General features: G+C 36.5%; 1 protein-coding gene across 3 annotated transcripts in view; it reads right to left on the bottom strand.

The window, feature by feature from the left end:
- kremen1 (kringle containing transmembrane protein 1) overlaps window positions 1-11,385 on the bottom strand; it is a 66,679-nt gene extending 55,294 nt beyond the window's left edge. Inside the window, exons 1-2 of one of the 3 annotated variants that reach the window (XM_084115677.1) lie at window positions 11,349-11,385; window positions 10,951-11,201 (exon numbers count right to left, since the gene is read on the bottom strand). In XM_084115677.1, coding sequence (XP_083971803.1) covers window positions 10,951-11,026 — 76 coding nt within the window. In that variant the 5' untranslated portion in view covers window positions 11,027-11,201; window positions 11,349-11,385. Of the gene's footprint in view, window positions 1-10,950; window positions 11,252-11,348 lie in introns of those variants that run through there. The other 2 variants (XM_084115678.1, XM_084115679.1) reach the window with 2 other exon arrangements.
- Between the last annotated feature and the right edge of the window lie 361 nt (window positions 11,386-11,746).

Genomic DNA, 11,746 nt, shown 5'->3' on the forward strand with positions numbered 1-11,746 from the left:
CTGCGGGCACTGAGCAATCACACCCTGACAGCTGGATCCTGGACAGGTGACGAGTGATAGTATGGATTAAACAAGTGTAAGCCTTTCAAATTTAAACAGGAACATGACACGTCTCACAGAAAAACAATCGGAAACATACGTTCCATGTTTCTCAATGCACTGTCATGTAAAATCATCAACGGCAAACGTACAGTACGGTTGTTCCTCGAGGACCCGTCTTCTCTTATTTATTTACCTCTCTAAATCATAATCTTGATTATTTTTTGGATTCATTGTGCCATGATATCATTGTCCTGTGCCTCCAGAACAATTAGTCACATGGTGGCACCAAAAGACAAAACAAAAACAACAAAAAAACAGTGAGAAGCAACACATCGACCAAAAACATTTGTCTGCATGTATCTATAGATGAACAATTTTAAAATATCCAAAATGTAAGAGATTAATTGGTTACGAAAGAGGTGCTTCGATGGCTCAGTGAGATGAAATTTAGACAGGAGATGAATTTAGCGTAATTTCAGTGAAATTCCACTGGCAAAAAAGTCCATTGTTTATTGTCAGTAGTTTAGTGATGTATGAAGTACAGCTCACATAGAAGTCACTTCCAAACCCAGCAGCTTTTTGCTGATCAGTGCGGTGAATACGCGTGACAAACTTGAACATGAGTGAAATCTGTGTGGCGAAATCTTTCGCTCTCAAGATTCCACATTGTGTGGATTCCTATTGAAATGACTGGATTTGACTCATGAAAACTGAAAGCTGAACAACATAACTATGTTATTGCATCATTAAAGAGGGTTTTAACATGCTAACAATCCAATAGTTACTGTTAGCATGCCAAAACACAGCACACATACACTGTCAGACCCTCTCAGAGACGTTTTTACATTTATCGCCTCAGGCAAATGTTGTTCTTGTGTGTCAGTCTCAGGTGTCGCCAGAATGTGTCTGTGAAGTTTCAGCTCAAAACACCCCACAGATAATTTATTATACCATGTTGTAAATGCCCATTTTTGAGTGGAAAGAAAATCATGCTGTTTTCATGCATGTATCTTTAAATGCAAATGAGCTGCTGCCTCCAATACTCTGTTTAGAGCGTGTGCCTCCAATACTCTGAAAAACATCTGTTTGGTTTTGATTATCATCTCTATCGCGATCAAGCTCACGTGACATTGCAGTTCTTCATCATCATGGAAGTTTATTATCTACATGCGTTTTAAAGCCATATCAGTCTAAATTTCTGATCCGAGCTGGAAGCCAGACGGATTCTCTTTCACGTCTTATTGCGCTTAAACTGTCAAATGCACACAAGGTTATGTAAAGTTTACAGTTTACATAAACAGTCAGTTATGCTTGTGAACATAAACAGCAGGGAAAGAAATCAAGTGTATATTAGATCTGTGTATTAAAGTGAAAGCGGCGTAATATACAGTACCTACTGCTATGTATGCTGTTAATATGAATCAAACAACAAAAGAAAAAAAATAACTCACTGCTCTTGATTGAAAAACTTTAGTAGCTTTAATAAGAACAAATTTCTTACTTAAATGCTGCTGTTAAATGCTCTGCCGAAGAATTAACATGGCGGTCTGTGTACAGTTTACTGAAGGCGGGGTCTATGCTAATAGGGCGGAGTCTGTCAGCAGTCGTGGGCAGGACCTAAGCATTTGTGACATCACATGGCTAGAATATGCAAATGGCTTGTTCTGAGACACTGCTTATGATTTATGGAGATTACAAAAAGAGGAGTGGGTGGATTTTTACCATTATAGGGTGGTTGTGTAAACACACACTGCCAACACACATTTATGTTCAAACACCATGTAAAAGTAAATTTAGCAAAATAGGTCCCCTTTAAAGTACTACCGCTCAAAAAAATCACTAATCAATCTCACTAACTGACTGACGACTAGTCGATCATCCTGACTCATACCTACTTGACAGTAGATAGATATAGTTGACCTTTTGACCTGCACCGGCTCCACAGAACACCAATCAGAGGTCAACAGGAAGTCGTGAGCGGATGGCATGGGCTGTTACATCCTGAGCCAAAATAAATGGCCTCAGACAGAAAAAGGCAGCATGGGAGGCGGTTGAGGTATTCTCTCTCTCGCCAACTTTATACAAGCACATTCCAAATTCATGTTTATAAATATGGATATTTTTCTGAACTAGGCATCTGACATATCTCAGCATGTTGGATACCGTGATGGTGGTTAAGCAGATCTCAATCTCTCTCCCGCTGTCTGTCTCTCTCCCCTCTCACTGACCTTTGCATACTTCTGAGAAAATAACAGTGTTGGATATAGCTTCAGCAAAACAAAAAATATGCTGTGCATAGTAAAATGAAAAATAAAAAAATAACAATGCTGAGTCGAGACGAGTTTTGCCCTTTGCTCTAAATGCAAATGTTAAACTAACTAAAAGGGTGGTAGCGAAGTCATCAACAACTAGAGAAAGCAATAATTAAAAACACATTCAGTAGGCTTGTGTTTATTGTCTACAGAAAACATGTAGATTAAATCATAGCCTAAGATAAAACAATTTTTAACGGCCTTTAAAAGGAATGATTTGCAGATGTCACATTAGCTAGGAGGTGAACTGGTTTGAACACGCATTAGGTACAGAACAGGAGCTTCTAACTATCCCTAGGTCAACTAAGGCTTGACCTTTGACCCATGGTGTAACATCAAACAAAAGAGAGACAGACATAGATGACCATCATAAACCTCTCGTATACTCCCACATACCATTAGCTTAAGGGTTGTGGTTCAGTATTAACCTTGTCTCTAATAAAATGCTCGGAAAAGACAATATAGATTCATTTGGAAGTTTGATTCATTTCTGAAGCAAACAAATCAATCAAATCTTTCAGTGAATCAACTGAATCAAACAACGATTTATCACACAAACATGTTCACAGAATCCAGTCTTCAGTGTCGCACGTTCCTTCAGAAATCATTCTAATCTCTGATTTGCTGTTCAAGAATCATTTCTTATTATTATCAGTGTTGAAAACAGTTGTGCTGCTACATATTTTTTGTCAAAAAAACATTCTTTTCATTGTTCTCTAATATTAATTCCAAACTGCTCGGATAATCTCTTGGTAGAACTGGGTGAGAAGTGTTTGAGTTCATTTAGCCTCTTTAGGCACCTCTCGTCCCAGCCGAACTTGGCGTTCGGGTATTGTCATTAACACACGACGTGTTGCCTGCTTATTTTCTGCTGTTTCCCGTAGAAACAGAGTCAGAAACAGGGATTGACAGAACCGACCACAGGCTGTGTCTCTGTCCAGAGGAGCAACGCGGCCTGTATACTGTGTCACTCTTGGATACAGAGGCATCTTTGTGTTCCATGTTTCTCAGTGGTTGGTTCTGGATCGGATCAGCTGGGTGGGTAATTACAGCCTGTTGTGTGTAAATGTGAGGATATGCTGGCAGGAAATGGGTGGAAGGATTTCTGGGAAATGTATGGGAGCAAAGGAATGCCAGTGCCCTCTGAAACGACAGCCTCTGATGTGGGTATTTCTGTTGCTAAATTAGAAGAAGCACTCTCAGCTAACCACCTCTGCACCACAGATACAGAAAGATATGGGAGTGGGCACACGGTCCAGTGGTTCGGCATTATGAGGGTCCCTGTATTGACTCAAAATCATTATCACTTTATTTATACATCAGAAATCTGCACAAATCTGCCTTCTAGTGGAACACCAGCCACTAGGAAAAACAAATCTCTATAGTTTCTCCTAGTGTTCTTCAACTTTTGAGATTTCTCTCCTGAATGTTTCAAACTGCACTCTTTCCAAAAGCCAGCAAGCAACAGTCAAAGATCTCAAATATTTCTCATCTTATCTGAGCAATGCTATCCACACTAAACTGATAGCGTTGTTCTTTAATTAAATGTCTCATTTGTTTGGTGTTATCGCTCTTATTTTTTGCCATGTTTTACAGTGAAAGATATATTTACTTGAGAAGCAAGACTGCACGAGATGTTTCAATTTTAATATTTTATTTTTTATGTTTTTTTTATTATTTTATTTTATAATTTTTTCTCATTGTATTCTATTTTATGCAAAGTTATAAGTAAAACAAAAAATATAATTTAAGTTTATTTGTCTTGGTCCACTGGCAAATAAAATATCACTTTTATACAAATAAACTTTATACTTAAAACAATAAAAAATGCTAATGCTTAAAAACAATACACATTCCTAATGTTGTAAGACAAATAAACTTAATTTTATTTTATTATTTAATTTCAAGAACAATTATAAGAAAAACAAAAAATATATAATTTAAGTTTATTTGTCTTAGTCCATTGGCAAATAGTTTTTCTTATTTTGAGCATAAATCTATGCTTAAAACAATGAAAAATGCCAATGAGGTAAGACAAAAAAAATGTAATAAACCTAAACTTAATTCAAAATATATTCCCTTAAAACACTCAATATCTCATGAAATTTTGCGTCTCAAGTAAATGTATTTTGTTTTAACAATATTTAGAAAACTAAACAAAAATATGTATTAAGAAAATTGATTTCACAGTATGACACAAAGTTGGTAAAGCCAAAAAAAAAAAAAAAGAGCAGAATATTGTATGAACTTCTGGTGTACTCGACAAGACACAATTTGAAATGCTTTCACACAAACATACAAACATATGCATTAACGTAAACATGCCATGACAAGCAAGTTTCACTGGAAAAACTAGCCAAGGCTTCAAAATAACAGCATTGACAGCATTTGATGTGGATGACCAAGAACAAACAAAAGAAAAACAAAAAGAAAAAAGAAAACCTGTAATCCCTAAAAAAATAAACCATCCATTTACAGTCTTTAAATAATAGTCATGAACTCCAGTGGGTCAATGCAGCAGTGCTTTCTAAACAAGTACACATAAAAAGAAAAAGAAAGAAAAAAGGAAGTGGTTGAAGGGACAAAGAAAAAGCACAAAAGTTCCAAAAGTCCCACATTTCCGACCACCTGGCTACTGTTTCCCTCCCAAACCATACTTCACTGTCAGAGCGACTCTGAGTGAAGACACTAGACAAAGCACAGGAGCTGCAACTACACTTGTGTTAGTAGCAAATCAGCAGTAGGGGGCGTGTCCACTCATGATGGGGGACAAGAAAAGAGTGAGCAAGAGGGAGATCTGAAGAAAGACTGTAGAAAGAGAGATGGCTGATAAGACATTAGAAAAGAGAAAAGCTCAGAGGAATATCAGTGGGAAAAGAAGGGTTATGACCAGGCAAGAGCTATAGGACCCAAACAGCCCTGGCAAGAAAAAGAGGAGGAGAACAAGAGAGAAAGACAAAGATGGAGGGAAAATAAAGATAGAGGAGAGAGGTAGTCAGCAATGGCAGGAGAGAAAGATGATTCCAGAACCGATGAAGGATCTGTTAAGAAGACGCTAATGCAATATGGCAACAAATCCTCCTTTAACACTTTCAGCAACGGCAGCATATCGTGGGTTTAGCACGCTTTAACTGACTGACAGTGATGTAGTTGACTGGTTGAGATTTCCTGTAACAGATGACAGTTTGGAGAAAATATAAACCAGTATTTTGATGTTGGATCTTTGCTCAACACAACTGGCAAACTGAAGAAACATCTGAGGTTGCGTTCTGGAATTCCCAATCTTTTCGGCTATACGTTTGCAAGATTAGATGAAATCTAGTCAAAGAGTGAACTAAGTGTCTGTAGATGAAATGCTGATTCAGTTGATCACACACACTCAAGAACAAAAATGACTTTAAACGGTGCTGATTCTAAGTAGAGATCTCATTTCAGATAACATGTTAATTTCTCATGATTGGTCAGGACCAATAAGCCACATGGTGCTTGCGTCGACTTTTGAACGAGATGAAAGACGAAACAATCACGACAGACAAGGCATGACATGGATTTAATAACTCAAGCTACATTGTTGTTGATGCTTTGAAGTCTTCGGTTTGCCCTTCAGCCATAACCATTCCATTCATTTTCACAATCAGCACATTTGCTACGCTTTGCATAGAAAAACACAGCAAACAAGCATCACCAAGTTCACATTTAACAGCAAAAATATGAGGGAAATATGCATCTGTCATTTTTAGCTCACTTACTGCATTCCAGTCAACAACATCTTTTAACTAAACCCAAATCCACTTTACATGAGCGCCTGTCTGGACACAGATGCTTCTTCTCAAAGTCCCTGAATAAAACTCTATTCGTTTAAAAGTGCAATAGGTGATCTGGGAAATGCTAACTTTAGCCTGCTAGCATTGAAAGCATACGATCCCTGCAAATCGCCGTCCAAAGCCAAGCCTCCTCCAAAACACATGAACGTGCACAGACCAGAAGCGAGAGGTCCAGAGACAACGTTATTGGATTACATAATGTGTCATTCACCATTCACAACTTTACAGTACAGTGAGTAACAGTAGCTACTACAATAACAAACCTAAACAACTGTTTGCTCCATTCTCGCTCTGTCTGAGCAGCGTATACGTGAACTCGCTGATGACATATGACGTCTGCGTGAACAATTGACTTACTGGGAACACATGCTTTCATTTCATTCAGACCGAATGCAATGATTGAATGAACATTTTGTGGTCCTATGCCTTGCACAGATGATATAAATTTATAAAAATACATTTAGACAGCTTAACATAGTGATTGCTATCAGGATATGAGGAGACTTTAAACCAGCATAACAAAAAAATGTTTCTGTAGAGAATCACCTATTGCACCTTTAATACATATATTTGTCTGAGGAAATACAGACTTGGTCTCTGGCCTGGTCAAGGTGCAGGTACAACCTGCTCATATCTCTTAGATATGTTTAAAAGCAAAGGAGCAGAAGCTTTAAATTCATGCAATATCAAGAAAAAGGCACAACAATAATGCATTTCCCTATGTTAAAGGTGCAGTAAGCGATTTCTGAGAAACGCTGTTGAAACTGGATCGGACCCAGCACCACAACACACTTGTGTTAGTAGCCAATCAGCAGTAGGGGGCGTGTCCACTCATGATGGGGGACGAGAAAAGAGTGAGCAAGAGGGAGATCTGAAGAAAGACTGTAGAAAGAGAGATGGCTGATAAGACATTAGAAAGGAGAAAAGCTCAGAGGAATATCAGTGGGAAAAGAAGGGTTATGATCAGGCAAGAGCTTTAGGACCCGCGTTAATTAGAGCTGCCCGATCAATCATTAAAAGATTGCAATCTCATTTCAAACACCCATGCGATCTCATTTCAAATCTGTGTTTGCGCTGCTCCGGATCCAGAGAAAGCAGTTATCATGTATGGGTAAAAGACAAATTCACAAACAGTCTTTTCAACCACACAGTTTCTAGGGCTGTCAAAAGATTAATCGCGATTAATCGCATCCAAAATAAAAGTTTGTGTTTACATAATATATGTGTGTGTACTGTGTATAATTATTTTGTATATATAAATATACACACTTGCATGTATATATTTAAGAAATATTTACATACATATACTGTATATATTTATATTAATTTATAATAATTTATATTTTATATATAAATAACACATTTTTCTTAAATATATACATGCATGTGTGTGTATTTATATATACAAACTTAATTATACACAGTACACACACATATATTATTTAAACACAAACTTTTATTATGGATGCGATTAATCGCGATTAATCTTTTGACAGCCCTAACAGTTTCACAGTAGTGTTACAAATATTCATATTATCACAGAAGTACTGGGATAAAAGTTTATAGTTCATATATAAACACTGTCTACGGTACTGATCAAAATAGAGCAAATCACCTTTTGAAAGTAACATGGCGCTTCAAATAACGATTGTGTCGATTACATTGTTACACCACCAGGTTCAAAAATGTTTTTGGTACTGAATCATTCATTCAAGAGATTTGTTCAAAAACGCTAATTCATTCAGTAATGAAACAAGAAGTATTTATGAGGGAGTCATTGAATCATTCATTCAAACCGGGTTTTTTTTCATTCAGATTATTTTTTAAAAATCAATAAACCGCAAAATTGACCTTTTTGGCATAACCTCTATTAAGTGTTATTTTGTTTAGAATCGCAATCTTTCGTTGAATCCAGAACCAATATATGCTGTTGTTGTAATGTTAGCTATAGTAACAGGACTGTTTTGAGTGTCATTGTCTGTCTGGAGCTGATGTGATGCTCATGTGATGCTTTTTTGTTCTTCCTTGTCGTTCATCATCTTCACTTTATTTTTCACGAAGCATTATTTTGCTTCACTTCAGCTATGATAAAGAGACATTTAGTCTACCATTGCATGTATTTTGGAATCGAGTTGATTCCAAATATCAACAGTTTCTTAGAAATTGCTTACAGCACCTTTAATGAAAAAACACAGATGACATACACTTTCTTTCAAATGTCTAACATAATTAAAAATGCAAAGTGTTTCATCATTCACAAGTATAAATACATCCAATCACACAGACAAGCGCAACAAAATGTCTCTTCACTCATCAGATATCAATAACCTAAGAGCCTAACACATGCAATGACTTGTGAGTTGTGACACCCTAAAACCACTTCAATAAAGCAAATGCATGCACTAATTAATTCATGCAATAAATCTTGCTAGCTGCAAATAATCATATTCACAAATTGGAGGCAAAGTGTACAAATCGTCTCACTGATGTTGAATGATTTTCATTATATTTTATATGGAAACACAAGGATTGCAATGAGCCATCAAGTCATTTCAGTAAATGATTTTTTACTGCAACACATTAAAACCTCTGGGTGGATGGACATGTTACTGCATGCCTTATTAATTATTACAGCACTAATTAGCCATAAACCTGTAAAAATTAGTCATAAACCATGTCACATGTCACAAAATGGTAGAAAAACTTTTAAAGAGGAATAAGTCAAGTAATTATCATGAATAGGTTCTGGAAGGCAGCTTTAAATACATTGCTAATGCATAGGTATAGAGGACATGTGCTTACGCATTGCTCAGATTGCCTAACCTGTCATTTGAATCAAAGACTATAATTAAAAAAAAATAATTAAAAGAGAGCGTAGGGGATTTGGTTCTGAGACTTGAAACACAACACAAATTACAGCTTACAATGTTAGCGAAGCAATGCGACAACCTAGAGCACTCCCATTATAATCAATGCAAATGTCTTTAAACTAAGTTTCATCTATGCAACTACATTCAAAGTTCATTTTGGTATTTATTTTTTTTCGCTTTTTGGAGAAAAAGTTGGGTATACCTTGGACTTGCTAACACAACAAGTTAGCTAACAGTCAATTAACAAATTTATAACAATAAAAAAGAAAGTGATCCTTTCAAATAATAACCTGCTTGATAATGACCCCTAATAATCAAATTTTATATCTGATTTTTATTAAACTAGGAAATAGAACATTTCCCTAAAATTGTTTTTGTGTCTTGTCACACACATGAACTTTGATTGGTCGACTGGCTGCTGACGTCACTTCCACCCTGGAAGACGTCACACTTTCTTTGCTGTTTATCTGGGGTGTGAGATGCTTGCTTTGTGTAGTCATTGCTAAACATTTATGGATTACCATTTCTTTAGGGTTTTGCATAGAGACAATTCATTGATGGTTGTCTGATGCTGAAGATTGATTTATGATACAATTAAATGTCTCAAGTTCACCTACTTGAAATACGGGACAAAAGATTTTGACTGTTTCTAAATGAAAATAATGTTTTTGAGCTTTCAACTACTACATATCATATGAAAAGAACATGATCTGCTCATTAAGAACAAGTAGATTAAGTTGTTTGAGAGAAAAACTAAAAGACATCCAATACATCCAGTATTGAACATCAATGGCAGATCAGTAAATCTGTCAATAAGAGCAGGTTGGTTTTTTGTACTCCCAAGAGCAGTTTAATTAGACAATGATGACACAAAGAGATCCCTTACAGATATTTACAATGGTAACAATAGCTTCCGCCAAAATGCCATAGTTACTGTGGTTATTGTTAGTAAAATAAAACTGTGGTAACTTGTGGTAATCAGTCACCATTCTGTTGTCACATAACATATTGAAAGCATCTTACTTTCTTTGAATGAGATCCCATATTAGAATTTTGCAGTAACAACAGTCACTGTCAAAACTGGTATTGTGGTGGAAACTATGGTTTACCATGATTTCATATCTGTCCTGAAAAATACATTAAAGCATGCAAACATATAATGTTTGTATAATTATATTATACGTATAATGTACGTATATGTAAACGTATAATGTCACATAATAAGGCATATTAAGAGCTCTTGTATATACTAAGATTGCAAAGAAAAAAATCTCATATACAAAATCTTTTTAGTGTTGAAAGGTAAATTTGCCAGGATGTCTCTATTTATAAAGAATTATTTTTAAAAAAGTTTTAACATTTAACTTAATTTAAAAAAAGGAATATATTAAAATACATTGCACATATACATATACACACACATACATACAGGGGATTTTTTTTTTTTTCAAGTCATTACATCACAGTCATTACCATTGGACACAATATTAACTACTCTCACCATGTCCATCACTTGATGGTTCTTTATACCAAGATATGCAATAACTTTATCACACACCATGAAACATAGTTTGAATAAGTTTCATTTTTCAAGACTTAAAAAGTGTCTCTAATTGAAGAATCATCAAAATGCAAAACAGCGAAGCTTAGTCTGCGCGATCAAATAGTGTTTTTTGAGATGATTTAGTGCTGAATGGATTGTGTGATTCATACGGCTGAACCACAGGCAAGACGAGGCAAGAACATTGACAGAACGCGCTGCACGCCGGCGCTCATCTCGAGACTGGAGTCGGGGACAATGCGGGCTCAACGCAGTGCACGACTGTAAGAAACATCTCATAAAAGACCTACTACAACCACCCGAATGCACAAAGTTACAAGTCATAAGAGTTGAGGACTAACCCGTATCGAACTGGTCTGAAGTTGACGCGCTGAGGCAGGCAGCAAGGAGCACAGCTGCGATTCTCCACGAATCCATCGCTCTTCTGTAGTAGGCTATAAGAGATCTGAACACCTTCTCTCCCTCTCTTCTCGCAGGTGAAGTGTTTTGAGTCCAGTCAGGTCAGTGGAGCTGAAGCAGTGAGCAGCTGAATGTCACAGAATCTCGCTGCGCGTCCGCGTTAAGAGCGTATGAACTTTAAGGCAGATCAGCGCTGCCCCCAGACACATACACAGACACACACACACACGCACACACACACACAAGACAGATAGCAGAAAAAGTAGGGATCCTATTTCAAATCATGTGACAGGAAATCGGGGCAATAGATTCAACCTGCCCCATGCATGGGGGCATATACCTGTTGCGCGCTGTGGGATGGCTGGAAATCCAATAGCTGTGAGCGAGACGGACAACACAGAGTTAAGAAAAGAATCCCTGAAGACTTTTAAATCGGTGATGATTCCGATAGATAGATAGATAGATAGATAGATAGATAGATAGATAGATAGATAGATAGATAGATAGATAGATAGATAGATAGATAGATAACCAAAAAAGTGTTACCATAACAAAAATTTAAATGAATACATGAACAATTAAACAACTAAGAAATTAAATAGGCTTAGGGTTTGTAAGCTTTTGTTTGGTTCACAAGTTCGTTTTTTGTTACAACACTATAAAAAATTGCTGCCTTACATTTTTAAGTAGGCTACAATCAAATTAAACTGACTAAAACAATTTAGTTGAGTCTTGTAT

This window comes from Abramis brama, assembly GCF_963993115.1.
Source record: "Abramis brama genome assembly, chromosome: 5".
Lineage (NCBI taxonomy): Eukaryota > Metazoa > Chordata > Actinopteri > Cypriniformes > Leuciscidae > Abramis > Abramis brama.